At 39.2% G+C, this 16101-nt stretch overlaps 1 protein-coding gene across 5 annotated transcripts in view; it reads left to right on the forward strand.

Annotated features, from left to right (window-relative positions):
* qtrt2 (queuine tRNA-ribosyltransferase accessory subunit 2) overlaps positions 1 to 14287 on the forward strand; it is a 52570-nt gene extending 38283 nt beyond the window's left edge. For 4 of the 5 annotated variants that reach the window (XM_069890011.1, XM_069890013.1, XM_069890014.1 and 1 more), the window contains 2 exons: positions 5204 to 5303; positions 8446 to 8982. In XM_069890011.1, coding sequence (XP_069746112.1) covers positions 5204 to 5303; positions 8446 to 8677 — 332 coding nt within the window. In that variant the 3' untranslated portion in view covers positions 8678 to 8982. Of the gene's footprint in view, positions 1 to 5203; positions 5304 to 8445; positions 8983 to 14021 lie in introns of those variants that run through there. The other variant, XM_069890015.1, reaches the window with a different exon arrangement.
* The last annotated feature ends 1814 nt before the right edge of the window (positions 14288 to 16101 follow it).

Raw genomic sequence — 16101 nt, forward strand, 5'->3', positions numbered from 1 at the left:
ATCGGTCTGTAAGTTTGACGTCTGTGGTAGGTAAATTGATGGAAAGCGTTCTTAGAGATAGTATATATAAGTATATGGAGGGCCAGAGTCTGATCAGGGACACTCAACATGGATTTGTGCGTGGAAGGTCATGTTTGACCAATCGTGGAATTTTTTGAAGCGATGACTAGGAATGTTGATGAGGGTAGAGCAGTCGATGTTGTCAATATGGACTTCAGTAAGGCCTTCGATAAGGTTCCGCATGGGAGGTTAGTTAGGAAGGCTAAGTCCTTGGGTATTAATTTGGAGATAATCAAATGGATTCAACAGTGGCTGGAAGGAAGGTGCCAGAGAGTAGTAGTAGATAATTATTTGTCAGGATGGAGGCCGGTGACAAGCGGTGTACCTCAGGGTTCAGTATTGGGACCGTTGCTGTTTGTCATATATTAATTATCTGGAGGATGGGGTGGTAAATAGTATTAGTAAAATGCAGAAGATACTAAAATAGGGGGAATTGTGGATGAGGAAGAGGGTTTTCAAAGATTACAGAGGGATTTAAACTGCTTAGAGGAGTGGGCAGAAAGATGGCAGATGGAGTTTGGAAAGAACAATCAAAGCAAGACATATGTGGTAAATGGGAGGGCATTGAAGAATGCAGTGGAGCAGAAAGATATAGGAATAATCATGCATTGTTCCTTGAAGATAGGAGAGCATGTGGATAGGGTGGTAAAGAAGGCCTTTAGTATGCTTGCCTATATAAATCAGTGCATCGAATATAGGAGTTGGGAAGTAATGATGAAACTGTACAAGGCATTGGTAAGGCCAAATTTGGAGTACTGTTCACCGATTTATAGGTAGGATATTAACAAGATAGAGTACAGAGAAGATTTACAAAAATATTGCCTGGATTTCAGCATCTGGAATACGAGAGATTGAGCAAATTAGGTCTTTATTCCTTGGAATGTAGAAGGCTGAGAGGGGATTTGATAGGTTTTTAAGATAATGAAAGGGATAGATAGAGTTGATGTGGAAAGGCTTTTCCCATTGAGAGTAGGAGAGATGGATACAAGAGGTCATGGGTTGACAGTTGACGGGCAAAGGTTTAGGAGTAACATGAGGGGGAACTTCTTTACTCAAAGAGTGGTTACTGTGTGGAATGGGCTTCTGGGAAAGGTTATGGAGGCAGGGTCAATTTTGTCATTTGAGAAAGAGTTGGATAAGTATGTGGATGGGAGGGAGATGGAGGGATATGGGCAGAGTGCTGGTAAGTGGGATTAGAGGAGGGTACTTGGATCAGTGCGGACTAGAAGGGCCAAATTGGCCTGTTTCCATGCTGTAATTGTTATATGGTTATATGGTGACTTGAAGTACAAGGTAGACTCAGTGAGTCGTTAGAAAGCCCAATTTGTTCAAAGTAATGTGTGAATTTAGTGCAAAAGAATCATTTTATTAAATAAGGAGAAGGAGATAGGCTGGATATTTTTGTTGAACATTTTGTGCTACCATGTGGAAAGCTTTGTGAGGTTTAAATGTTATACCTGCTGTCTTTATGCTCACTTTGTATTTCCCTTCAAGTTTTATCAAGATATCAGATGGCATCTTTGGCCTTTGAATCTTGGGAATATTTTATTTTTCTATTGATTATATGATTTGTGCAATTTGTACCTGTAATTGCTAATATGGCTGTTGCAAATCTCTGGCTATGAATCACAGACACAGCCTGGAAGGTTGAAAGGTTCACTCAGTGTTTACAACATTTTCTGATTTTTTTATGACGGTGTAGCATAATTGGTCTATGTGGCTCAGTTCCAAAGTGGAGAGTATGAACTTTTAAATGGTCACAGTGCAATGTCAGTGGCAAGTGATTACAAAGTGGGTGCTTTTACTTATTAATGTTTTTCAATGGGACTTGTTCTCTAATATTCAGTATGGAACACTGCTCAATCATGAAGTTAGGAATTTAGACCAAAAAAACCATAAGCCACACAAAAGTTCAGTATCATTGCCTCTAGGAAAGATGTCTACAGAACAACACCTTTTCAACAGTGAAAATCTTTGTATTTCAAATATGAAGGATAAATATGAAATTTGAAAGGTTCACTCAGAAAATCGTTAGCATCTTGATAAAACATAGCACTTGCAAAATTCTTAGAAATTTGTGGCATTATTTAAATGTTCAATTATTTTCAGTTTTCAGCAGTGGAAAAATTGTTCAATATTGTGATTTTTTTTTCTTTGCTTAACTTTCTAAACAATATCTTCCACATCCATCAATGTTTGGCCGTTAAACTTATATTGCAAAGGGGAGTATGTGACTTGGAGGATGTAAAATGTGGGATCTTGATCTTCGTGGGAAGTTTTTAAAAAAAGGAATAATTAAATGAAGTAAAACAAAGTAAAAACACATTGTAAGAATAATATATTTATCTTTTGAGATGCATTCAAATAAGGGAAAAATCGTCACTAGATTCTCTGCCAGAGAAATTGAAGGGAGGCCTCTATCACAGAAGGAGCCCAGACCTAGAGTTGTGAAGAGGTCCCAACGGAGTGTTGAAACGGAGGAGATGCCTGTGGAGGCGTCCCTCCTGAAGACTGAGAAAAATGGCATTTGGCAGGAATGTGTCATTGCACTCGGTCAAGTCAACAATTAAGTATATGTGTAGTAAGTTGGAACTGTCAAGAAATAAAAGACATTATGAAATTCGATGGTGACATTAATGAAGATACAGAACAAGGAAAAGAAAAGAAACAAGAAGATATATTAGTATTTCAAGAGCAAGATAAATATGGAGCTATGCAAAGAGTTATATAGAGGGAAGTAAATTTAAAGATATTTCACTAGCGGGTGTTGTAAGAGAAATGCTGCAATAGATGAGGGAAATGAAGGAGGAAATATATTTGAGATCTCAAGTAAAATATATAAATACAAAGTATATTAAATTAACAATATGAAAAAGATACAGGATATGGGTAAAATAAATGATAAGGTTAATAAAATAGAAGCAAACATTGAAAATGTACAGAAGAATAGGGAAATTGCAGAGTGAAGTTCTACTGAGATCTGTTGAAAAAATTGATAATGTGAAAAACTGTACAAGAAATAATATTAAAATTGTTGGATTAAAAGAGAGACAAGATGGATACCTAAAGTTCTGGGGTGAATAAATTTGAAAATCCTATTGAAATTGAAAGGGCACATAGAGCCCTTAGGCCATGACCACAACCAGATGAAAAACCCTGCTCTATAGTAGTTAAATGTTCAAAATATCAAGATAAGGAAAAATCTTTAGCGTCTGAAAGAGTGAAAATAAAAAAAATCCCACATGAATATCATGGATTAAAGATTTTCTTTTACCCAGATATTAGTACAAATTGCTGGCCAGAAGAAGGGAATACAATTTGGTTAAGAAACCCTTTTGGAAAAAGGCTATAAGTTTTCACTTCGTTACCCAGCTACTCTGAAGATTTCAATACCTGATGGTCATAAAATTTTTTTTGAAGATTATAAACAAGCAGTAGAATTAATGAATCGAAGGGAGTTCAATTTGGTTAAGAAAACCCTTTTGGAAAAAAAAGTTATGTTTCTATTTTGTTATCCTTCAATGTTGAAGATTTCACTACTTGGTGGTTAAAAGAAAAAAAATTGTAAACAAGTAGTTGAATTTTTGGAGCCATTACTTATTAATGATTTTAGGGAATGGATTTGTTTATTTTATTGATTGATGTAACTTTATTATTAAGCTTGATACTTTATTTTAAGATACGTACACCTGGGAGGTTAGGGGTATCAAGGTCTGGGAGCTTTTGACCACGTGCTTTTTGTGGCAGATGCCACACCTAAACAATAGAAGGGGGTGGTGCTAAATATTAAACTAGGAAAAATAATTTTTTTTTTCATTTATTATGTTTTGAATTTCAACAGAAGTTTGGAGTAACTTAGAAGTAAGATTTGATTTATTGAAGGACAGTTTGGTTAGATATAAAGGAATAGTATATTGATATATATTAATAAATGGAAAAGGTAGTTTATTATGTTAACTTTAATTCTATAAAGAGTAATAGAAGATGAAGAGATTAATGTGAGATTACTTTGTAAAAGGAATGCCTGTATTTATAAGTTAAATGTTAATTTAGAGACTTTTTATATATGTGATTCTATATATTTATATGATATTAAATTCTGAAGAGTATTTCTGGAGAAATTCTTTTTTCCTTATATTTATTTAGTTTTTCTATATTTTTTGAGGGGGTTCTTAAGAGCAGGAGGGGTGTTGGATTTAGATAGTTCAAGGGATCAATATGTGATTACTTTATTGAAGAAAATTTTTCCCTTTTTTTCTTAGTTGGAATATAAGGGAACTTTAGAGTATACAGGTACACAATCCTTTATCCAGACATCTAAAATCCGGAAAGCTCCAAAATACGGCAAGTGGGGAGAGAGACGGCAGCGCGATTCGGGCGGGCGAGGGGAAGAGACTGGCAAGCAAGGGGGTGGGGGGGATACAACAGCGCAATTCAGGTGGGCTTAAATCTGGCTTTCCGAAATCCAGAAAAATGCGAAATTCGGAACACACTGTCCCCCAAGGGTTCCCGATAAAGGATTGTGTACCTGTTTCAGAAGTGAGATCTTAATTATTGGAGGATTTCTATTCAATTTAATTAATATTTGGAGATGAAGAGATTAACGAGAGATTACTTGTAAGGTAGAAAGTTATATTTATGATTAAATATTTAGAGATTAAATAAATTTTTTGAAGGATATTTTATATATGATATTGTGTTAATATTTTTGAGGGAAAAAATTATTTTTTTTGTTTTCTTAAGAGAAGTTGGATGTAATTTAGAAGTAATATTTTAATTATTAGAAAATATAGTCTGATATTGTTTTTGAGTGCTTTTGGAGTAAATTTTTTATTCTTTTTATTCATTGTGGGTTTTTCTGTTTAATATTGGAGGAGGGAGGGGAATTAAAACATAATGCAATGTTTAAATGATTAATAATTGATGTAATTATTTTCAATGCATTGTAGATGAAAACTATAATAAAATAATAAAATTGCAGTTTATTATTGCATCACCTAAGATGACTGATTATGTGACTAGTGGAAGTTTTTTCAGAAGCTAAACTGCACCTGCTGTTATCTTGTGAAACAAGGTTTGAAAACAGCACCAGAATGGTGAATAATACAAGATAAACTAATAAATGCTTTGTATTAAATTTCAGTGTTGCACAGTAACGGTTCTGGTGATAACGAGATCAGTAGTAAGTCCTCAGCGTGTGAGAGAAGTATGACTGCTTTTTCAATTGATCTGAAGAATGAACAGTAAGTATTACCAATTATTGATAAATAGTATTATGTGCATGTACTGAAATATTTGTTTTATTTTTTATTTTATTTTTTATATGGAATATAGTTGCAGAAGTTGTTATTAATGCCATCTGGTTGGATGTCCAATTTCCATTAGCTCCCTCCCCTGGTGTTTCTCTTTCCCTGTCCCTCTGTCTCCTTTCCCCCAGCTCTCAACCCCTTTCCTTTTCCTATCAGAGAGCTACCCTTAGGCCTCTGCCCTCTCCCCATCACTTCCCAACTTCTTTCTCTTCTACCCTCCCACCTGTATCCACTTGTTACCTCTGTGAATGTGTGCACCCCCCTCTCCTTCCTTCCCCTCCCTCGCCCCCACCTTTTTATTAAGCTGTCTACCTGTTTTTTCTGAATCCTGATGAAGAGCCCAGGACTGAAATGTTGGTTGCGTTTTACTTTGTAAGCATGTTATGTGACCTGCTGAGTTTCTCCAGCACATTTGTGTATTGCACCCTTCCTCTTTGGCAGTCTTGTAATGTTTCATTCCTGTAATGAATCTTCACATGGAGCCAGGAATCAGTCTGGACAAAATGTGGTAAGGCTGAGTCTAGGTTCTATATCATTTGCACCATTGTCTGATTAAAAATTTATCACAGTTTTAGATTTTTCAGTTTGCTTGACTTCAGCAGTATTTAAGGAAGATATCTTCAGATTTTACTTGCTCTGACATGGCCTAATTTTATTAAGTGTTTTCTTATTTTGGATTTCACCCCCCCCCCTACTTTCCCACCAGTTCATCCATTAAATACACACCTTAATCCAGCCATTCAGTTGTGCAATTCTAATCTATCTCAATCAACCTTGTAATATAACCACTTTAAGTTGTCATATAACCAATCACTTTAAATGCTTGTGCATAACTACTATATTTTCCATCATTAGTCATCCTTTATGTAAAAGGAATGGGAGCTCATCACTTCTAGGCCTTTCTGCACATAGCTCATAACTATTTGGCTTGAATTGGGAAGCTTCCAGCACTGTAGTTTATATTATTATTGCTTGGATCCACTAAGCAGTCTGTGTGGTTAACTGGTGGGTATCCTGTAGCTAACTTTTACTGAGCAGTCTAAACCAAATTTGCTTAGGGCAGCACAGTGAGCATTGCAGTTAGTGCTTCACTTTTACAGTGCCAGAGACTCTGGTTCATATCTAGCACTATCTGTAAGGATTTTATAAGTTCTCCCTGTGACCTGTGTGAGTTTCCTCCAGGTGCTCCAGTTTCCTCCTACCCTCCAAATGGATGTATGGGGTTTGTTGGTTAATTGGTGTATTTAGGCCACACGGACTCATGGGCCAGAAGGACCATGCAGATGACACAACAGTAGTTGACCTCATCAGCAACAATGATGAGTCGCACTGCAGAAAACAGGTGGAAAAGATAAAATAACAACCTGATGAGTCTTGATGTGGAAAATATAAAGGAGATGATTGTGGACTTCAGGAGGACCAGAGATGACTATCCTGCACTGCACATTGATAACTAATGGTAGTGGAAAGAGTAGAGAGCAGCAGGTTCCTCTGAGTCCACTTAAGAAGTGACCTATCCTGGTCGCTCATCCTATCAACTTTCTACAGGAGCTTTATTGAGAGTGTCCTGGCTGACTGCATCACAGTGTGGTATTGTTGCTGTAGAGCAGTGGTTTTCAAGCTCCACCCCCCCCCCCCACCCCCCGCAATTGTTACTGAAATATTTTGCTTGAGAAAAATTGTCATTGGCCAATTTCCTTTGGGAGTTATGAAACCGTGCACATAACGAGTCATTTTAGTATGGTGAAAGCAGTAGTTTTTGAACTTTTTCTTTTGACTAACATATCACCTTAAGCAATCCCTTACTATTCACAGAGGACCTAAGGTATAGGGATTGCTTAAGGTGAAATGTGTGTTTAGGGGGGCTGATTGAAAACCACTGCTGTAGACTGTCCGATTGGAGGTAAATCCACAGGAGCATAAGAGTGGCAGAGAGGATCACCAAGGTTTCCCTCCCTCATCAACATGTTCTACTGGGATTGTTGTTTGAAGAGGTAAAATCAGTGAGGACACCTCCACCCCACACACAGCATCTTTCAGCTACTGTTGCGAAAGAGATACAGGAGTATCAGCCAGAACCACCAGGCTGAGAAACAGTTTCTTCCCACAGGCAGTGAGACTGCTGAACGACTGAAATGAACTGTTCATCTAAACCCTCTGCAACTCCACAATTTATTAAAATTTATATATATTACTGCATATGTAAGTGTACAGGTACACAATCCTTTATCTGAACATCTAAAATCTGGAAAGCTCCAAAAACCGGCATTTTTTCCTGGTGCTGGTACAGCGGAGGGAGGGAGAGAGAGAGAGAGAGAGACTGCAGCATGACTTGGTTGGGCAGGGGCGGGGGAGAGAGAGACAGCAGCGCGACTTGGGTGGGTGAGCAGAGAGAGAGAGACGGCAGCGCAACTCGGGTGGGCGGGGGGGGAGAGAGAGACAGCAGCGTGACTGGAAGGGGGTGGATACAGCAGCACAATTCAGGTGGGCTTAAATCTGGGGCAGTTGGCTTTTGTTCTGAAATCAGGAAAAATCTGAAATTTGGAACACACTGTCCCACAAGGGTTCCAGATAAAGGATTGTGTACCTGTATTATGTCTGGATGTATGTTTGCATGTTTTTGCACCAAGGACCAGAGAACCCTGTTTCATCAGATTGCACTTGTACAATCGGATGATGATAAACAAAATTGAACTAACTTAAAATTTAAAAATTAAAATGAAAACTAATTTCATGGCAATAATCAGTGTGTAGTTCTTGTCAGTAGTTTTCTTCTGTTGAAAAGCTACTGTCTTTATTTCTATTCACTTAGTTCAACTTATTACAGTATAAGATACCTGCACCTATAGTAAATGCAACATTTCTGGAACGTACTTTATTGCTTTTCATTGAACTAGTGATATGAAAAAAATGTTCAGAATTGTGTGAGAAAATATTCTGCTTTTACAATTTCTGATTAATATCTTTTACCTTCAGTTTACTTGTTGCTGAACCCTGGTGTTTGTTCAGAACAGTTATGAACTGGAGAATTTGGAAAGCTTTATTAAATGGTGGTTATATGACTCTCAACATTTAGATTCCGTGCTGACTTCAGTCCCTTGGTGGAGTGCTGCCCTTGCTATTGCTGTAAGAATCACACCCGTGCTTACTTGTATCATCTTCTACTGACCAATGAACTTTTGGCTGGAGTCCTTCTCATGATCCACAACCTTCACCACTACTTTGCATTCTTCCAAGCTATCCGTGATGCTTTGAAAGATGGCTACTTGAAGGAACTTAAAGAGCTTATTGCAAAACAGAAGTTATAACAAAGACATTGTTAAGAGGACACGTGATGGGTCTCTATTCTGTGAGGCTTCCGGAAAGGTACTGATAGCTCATGAATGCACTAACTAGTTACTTGCATCTGCTCTCAATGATAGTCAGTAGATCTAACATTCCATTTTGTTGTGATGGAACCTTATGGGATTAGTCTTGAGATTATTGTGTAATGTATCATCAGAAATCAATTGAATGGTTTGAAATCTGTTTTTATTCTTTGTTTCCATCTGTGCTGCATGTATTTTTTTAAGAAACACATTTCTATTAAAATAAATTCATGAAATGATGGAGATTTGATGAGGTGAATGTCTGCATCTTTGACCAATGAACTCCTGAGACTTGCAATGAATTTACCAATTTCATTTTATTCCGTTCAGTTTTTCCCAAATATTTGAGAGATGTATCTAGGAAATAATGTGAGCAGAACTGATAGTTTCTCACAGAACTGAATAATTTCTAAATCAAGCCACTCTTTAAAAAAAAAACTTTTTGAAAACCTAATATAGAAGATATCCACTAGCAAGATCCGTATTCTTTATTGCAACTGATATTAAAGAATGGTTGATTCAATCTCAGATGCAATAACAGTTGTTCAATGGTTTAAAATGAGAGGCAAGAGGTACAGTGTTTGACAAGCAATGGGCATCAATCAGTGAGCAAATTAGGGTCAAATTCCAGTTGAAGAATTCTACTACAAATTCCATGACTTGTTTTACTAAATCCGATGCAGGCTGACCAATTTTTAAGGGATTGTTCAAGGTTGTTCAAAATGCAAACTAGAGCAGTTACTTAATTGAGTGGTTACTCAATCCATCTAGATCAGGGGTCACCAACACGGTGCCCACAGGGACCACACGAGTCACCCACAGGGACCACATGAGTCGCCCGTGGGCCTGTTCTAAAAATGGCACTAGTCACCAATGAACTCCATCCAAAATTTTATTTAATTGTGCAGCGCGAGTCGGAAAGGCGGGAGACCACAGCGCGAGTCGGGCAGATGGGAGACCGGCAGCGCGAATTGGGTGGGTGGGAGACCAGCAGCACGAGTCGGGCTGGTGAGGGGGAGAGACTGGCAGTATGAGTCGGGTGGGCAGGAGACCGGCTGTGCGAGTCGGGCCGCGGTGGGTGGGGGGGGACCGGCAGTGCGAGTTGGGCTGGCAAGGTGGGGAAACCGGCAGCGCAAGTCGGGCCAGCGAGGTGGGGGTTGGGGGAGATGGCAGTGCAACTGGAAGGGGATGGGATGGATATGGCAGCACAATTCGGGTAGGTTTAAATCTAGCTTTCCAAAATCTGGAAAAATCTGAAATTCAGAACACACTGTCCCCCAAGTGTTCTGGATAAAGGATTGTGTACCTGTATTTAAAAAAATAAATAAATAAAAATGTTTGATATACATGAACTCTGATCTAGTCTGGTTCAAAGGTCAGTATTTTGTGCATGACAACCCTCAGCGTTTGCTGAATAAGCTAGCAGGTGCTGCGAAGATGACGAGCTAACTGCAGTCTCTACTCCCAAAAACATGGCAGAAAAAAGAAAGAAAACTTATCATTTTCACAGTGAATGGGAGGAAGAGTTCTTTTTTACTACTGTGAAAGAAAACTGTTTGTGTCTCATTTGTGGGGTGACTGTGGTGACGGCAAAGCGGCACAATGTGGAGAAACACTTCAGTACGTGTCACAAAAGCTACCCTGCTAACTACCCACCGGGCAGCACACTACGGGCAGAAAAGGCCCGCGACTTAAAGGCAGTTTTGGGCAAACAGCAGCCTTTTTCATGAGGCCGGTAAAAAACAACCGAAGCCTCGTTCAGAGCTACACATTTTTTGATAAAGAAGGCATTTTCAGATGGGGAGGTTTTCAAAGAAGCAATGATGATAATTGCAAACACTGTGTTTAAAGACGAGAAGAACGGAGCTGATGTCATATCCACGCTCTTCAATGTCCAACTGGGGGCAAGTACGATGGTTGGAAGAGTTTCGGCTATGTCCGGAAACTTGTTATATGCACAGCAGCTATGAAGGTTGCCAGCCTGTTTGGTTCAACCTATCTCTGTCAATCAGCCTTTTCTGACATGAACATCATCAAGAATAAACACAGAACATGCCTCACTGATGCACATCTGCAAGACTCACTCAGAGTTGCAGGGTAAAGTTACACCCTAGATTACAGTACTCTGGTAAGCAGCTTGCAATGCCAGGCTTCCCACTAACAGACAAAGATACCTGATGTTGTCAGTGGCAACATGGCAGTGCCATAGCAAAGTTAAATTCTGTTGGAGTTGATAAGTTTTTATATTAAATTACTCATCCTTTAATGTTTATTTTTACTGACTCCAACAAATTCAAATATTGAAAAATTGTGACAAATGTGTTCGTAAAGTGTGACAGATACCATGATTTTGTTAAAAATGCTGCAGATTTGGTGATTAGTACAAAATGTGATAAGATTTATTTAAAAATCTGAGAGTTGATTTTTGTTTAATTTTACTTGATAACTTGTACAAACATGGTACATAGTTCATGATTTGTTAAAAATTGTTAAGAGTTAGTGGCTCGTAGAAAAGGAACATGATGATTTCCTATGAAATGTTGCAAAAGTGATCATTTGAAAATGAAACAGTTGCAGAGATTAATAGAAATAAAGTGTTGCATGTTGAAACGTATCTGTTTCCTACCTTGTTAAATCATTGTTAATAATTATTGTGAGTGATCAGTGTCTTCACATAGATGAATATCATTGATAACAATATTTAATTAAAGGTAAACCGTGCAACTTTGTTATTTCAGAAGTGTGTTCTAAACTGGTAGCCCTTCATATTACTCAGCTCGCAGTTTCAAAAAGGTTGGTGACCCCTGATCTAGATTGATGCTGGTGTGGCGGTGTGAGCAGTGAGAGAGACACAACCACCATGTTGAGGGTCGTTAATGACAGTTTTTATTCCCTATAAGGGCAGCACGAGCTCAGTCACCTGGTGCATTGTGACATCATAATCGCTGCCCAGGGTGCGCGCTGGAAGGGATGTTGGAGTCAGAGAGAAACCTCTGACGATGTCATTTCCCCATGGCTGCCCCGCCACGTGGCGATACAAGCGGGGCCGGTTCGCCATGAGGATGTGCGCCGCCACACTGTGATATTTATTCTACAAACATTTACAGTGATATATTTATGAAGGTTTGTAAAATTTAAACAGTTGTATTAAGCTTCAGCCTTCTGTTTTTTTTAAATTAAGTCTGTATTAACCAACAAACGTCTATTTAATGCATCAAGATTGAGGCAAGTCTGCAAGGTTTGAGGAATTTTATTTATAATGTAAAGGTGCTTGCTCTACACAGCAATTGTACCACAATGTTGACAGGATGGTGGCTGGTAGCCTTGCCCGCCTCAAATTTCTCAGGAAGTGCAGTCGGTGATGCGCCTTTCTGACAAGTGTGTCCAGAATAGGTCATTTCTTAAGTGAACTCCGAGGACTTGGTGCTCTCTACTCTCTCCACTACCAAGCTATTAATGTGTAGTGGTGGGGGGGGTGGGAGGTGGGGTGGTGGGTGATGGTTATACCTGGTCCTCCTGATGTCCACAATCATCTCCTTCTTGTCAACGTTGAGACTCGGGTTGTTACTCTGATAGCATTTCACAAGGTTTTCCACCTCTGTCGTGCGACTCATCGTTGTCGCCTATGAGGCCAACGACTGTGGGGTCATCTGCAAACTTGATGACACATTTGGAGCTGGAACTGGCGTTGGACTCATGGGTCAGTAGCATGAACAGGTGTGGATCAGCTTTTCCATTTTTAATATATTTCCAGGCCTTGTCACACCTCACGAAATGCATTTCCTCACGCTTTTCTGGATTAATTTGCCATTCGTCTACCCAACTGATCAGATGTGGTATGTGTATGTACACTGTTTGCATCTGTATGGCTGAACTGTCCCTTGCTGATTGTACCTGTGGCTCCTCTCCCTGATACCCCTAATAAAGGTGACAAGGCCATAACCCCTCCCCCAGTACAAACTCATGTCTCTGGTCAGCAACATGAAACATGGCTTTTGTTATGGTAATAGAAGCCTATCTTGTCAGGTAACTTCTAGTCTTTGGAGTTATTGATAGCACATTCATTTTATTATCATAATTTCTTTTGGAATGGACAAGCTACTGAGACCAGAGAGGCTGGAAATCGACCCGCATTCACTGGAGCATCCGACAAGTTCGAACTTTGGCTACACTGCTTCAATGTGTTTCTGCAGGTCTCCACTGAGATCGCCAATCCAATGCAGATATTCTGCACTTACTGTTCTCACAGGTTGGACACCGTGTTTACCCGATGGTCAGAGATTGCAAGACATTCATCGAAGCAATGGACATTCTGAAAGGCCAGTACCTGGCCCAGGTGAATGGAGTCTACGGCAGGCACGTCCTAGCCACGTGTAAGCAGCAACGTAGGGAGACAATCGAGGATTACCTTTGGATCCTGCGAGACCTTCGATGGGCCTGCTGCTGCAAAGCTGTATCAGCAGAAGAGTATATGGAGGAGCTGATCTGAGATGCCTGTCTAGCAGGTATCAGATTGAATTACATTTACCAATGACTGCTAGAACAGGGTGAGCTGGAGCTGCAGAAAGCCATCTAAAACCCTGGATGTAGCCCTCTGTAATGTGGACTCTTTCTTGACCGATGATGCAGTTTCTGTATAGGACTAAATTAATCAGTGATTTTCTCCATCTGAAACATTGCTTAGTCTTAATCAAGTACAGGATGAAACAGGCATATTCCTGTTGCAATTATTTGAGAACGCTGAAATAAATGTTATTCATGCAGTAAACAAAACAAGGTAAAACTCATTTTGGCATACATAAACATTGTATTGATATAGCCATCTCCAGGTCATTGTGACAGAAATAAAACAGCCATCAACAAGCATGAGGTGTTTTTATCATTTTCAAGAGACACTTGAAGTTATTGGAGTGGACTGGGATTATTTGGAGCAATCAGACTAGATTTTGAACCGTTCTTTTCAATCAATCTTCCTAACTAGAGATGGAGTCCATTGAAGGCTATTTGAATCTCAGAGAGGAATGAATGAGCAAATTTATTTTAATGATGGCCTTCTATTCTAGCTGTGCTTTTGAGAATTTGATTCAAAGCATGCCTCATCCTCTAGACTTGAGGGTAAATAAGTGAGCCATTGTGCCTCATCTCAGGAAGAATGATGAGTATATATCATTATAGAAACCTTTAGGTTTGTTTGAGTCTTTTAATGTTTATTGTATAATGGATGAAATGTTCTTTATTAAGTTTATTATGAACAGTAACATGGGAATAAAACTCTTTTGCTTAGATTCTGGAAGCCATGATACCCATTGTACCATTACATAAATTGAAAATCTGAAGGCCGTAGATGCTGGAAATCTGAAATTAAAACAGAAAGTGGTGGAAATACTCAGAAAATGAAGTAGTATCAATGAAAAGAGAAACTAATCAGAACTGGAAAAGTGAGAAAATAAGTCCGTTTTAAATGGCAGGGAGGATGGAATGGGATAGATAAGGCAAATTCTATCTGCTGAAGGAATTCTCTGCCATCGTTCTGGTCGCTATGTATATTGTTCCCCAGGCTAACATCAGGCTGGCATTGGAGGAGCTGAGCACTGTGTGGATGAGTATGTGCCACAAACACATAACAAACAGATCTCTGTTCCTGTTTTGACCCCACGAACTGTCACCTAATAAACAACATTTATGTTACCACTGTTAAAGTCAAATTTTAATTGTCTGAGAGGATGAACAAATGTAGGTTCTTGGGAGTCACTATCTCGGAAAATCTTTCCTGGAACCAACACACCAATGGCATCATGAAGAAAGCCTCTACTTCCTCAAGAGTTTGCGGAGGAGCTAGTGGAGTTGTTCAAGTGAACCGGTACAGACTTGAAGGCTGACATGGCCTGTTTCCATGCTGTAAATGGTTATATGGTTATATATGAGTAACCCAACCAAAGACCGTAGTTGAATCAAAGGATTTGCAACTTGCTGAAAGCTAGGTTGATCACATTTAAGATCCAGATCACTACTGGAAGTCCAGAAATGACCTACAGAAGGATATCTTAGCAGCAGAGGTAATTCCAAGGAAAATTGGAAGCAGAATCTGAGTCTCGCCAGCTACGACAGGGCTTGCAGGCCTTTACAAGGTAAAGCCGAACATCATAACTGGCTGTGATGCTTCACTATCTGATGAGATGAATACTTTTTATGCTTGCTTTGAAAAGAAGAATTCAATAGTACCAATGAGAATCCCTACAGAAGCTGGAATGGAGTGTTTCATTAATGGTGAAAGACTGGAGAAGCTGGGTCTGTTTTCCTGGTGAAGGAAGGTAAGGGGACATAACAGGATTATGAAATTATGAGGGGTTTACATAGATTGCTGGAGACTTTTCCACATAACAGAGGTACATAAAACAACAGGACATGAGTAAGTCATTTAAAGAGGATTCAAAGTCTACTTTTTCGACTCAGAGAGGGCTGAATAACTGTAATACAATACCCAAGAGAGTGGTGGAAGCATAATTGTCCAGAAATGTCAAGACAAGCACTTGAATCACTAAGACATAGATTGCTATGGGTCAAATGCTAGAAGATGGCATAAATGAAAATGAGTACCCAGTGGTTGGGCATAAGCCAAATGACCTACTTACGTGTTAACTTGGTGATGTAGACAAGAATTGCATCAATTGGGGGGTGTGGCCATGTGACAAGACTGAGCAGACATGCTTTAGCTGAGCTCTCCATGAAGAGTTTTTAAAAGATGGCTCAAAAGTACTTTGTTGACTTTTTCTTTTACAAAAATTTACTTGTATTGATAACTAACAAAGATGATTGGAAAAAACTGAAACCAAAGTCAGAAGAAGCTTCAAGTTCACCTGTGACATCGACTGATAGCCTGAAGGGAGCTGCCCCAACTTCAGTAACTTCTGCTTGAGAATTACAGGCAATTCCATCAGGGATGGAAGCCTTAGGAATGTGGTTTTCAAAAGTTGAAAGAGTGATGAAAGATTTAACAGACTCGATCAAAAACGTGGGTGAGTCAATCACCAATTTAATGGAATGAATGAACAATGCTGAAAGAACGATGAGAAATTGGAAGAACTGCATGACCAAGCAAAATAGTGGGCAATTGAAAAACAAATGCTCTGTGATAAGATTGATCATATGGAGAACTTTAGCAGACAAAATAATGTATGAATAATTGGTTTAGAAGAGGGTGTGGAAAGAAGAGATGCGGTTAAATTCTTTGAATCCTGGATTCCTGATGTACTTCGTGCTGAGTCACTTGGCGGACAAGTACAGATTGAGAAAGCCTATCGAACATTTAGACCTAGAAGGAATGAGAATACGCGTCCTTGACCAGCCATTGTGAGGCTGATGAG

This window comes from Narcine bancroftii, chromosome 7 (genome assembly GCF_036971445.1).
Source record: "Narcine bancroftii isolate sNarBan1 chromosome 7, sNarBan1.hap1, whole genome shotgun sequence".
NCBI lineage: Eukaryota > Metazoa > Chordata > Chondrichthyes > Torpediniformes > Narcinidae > Narcine > Narcine bancroftii.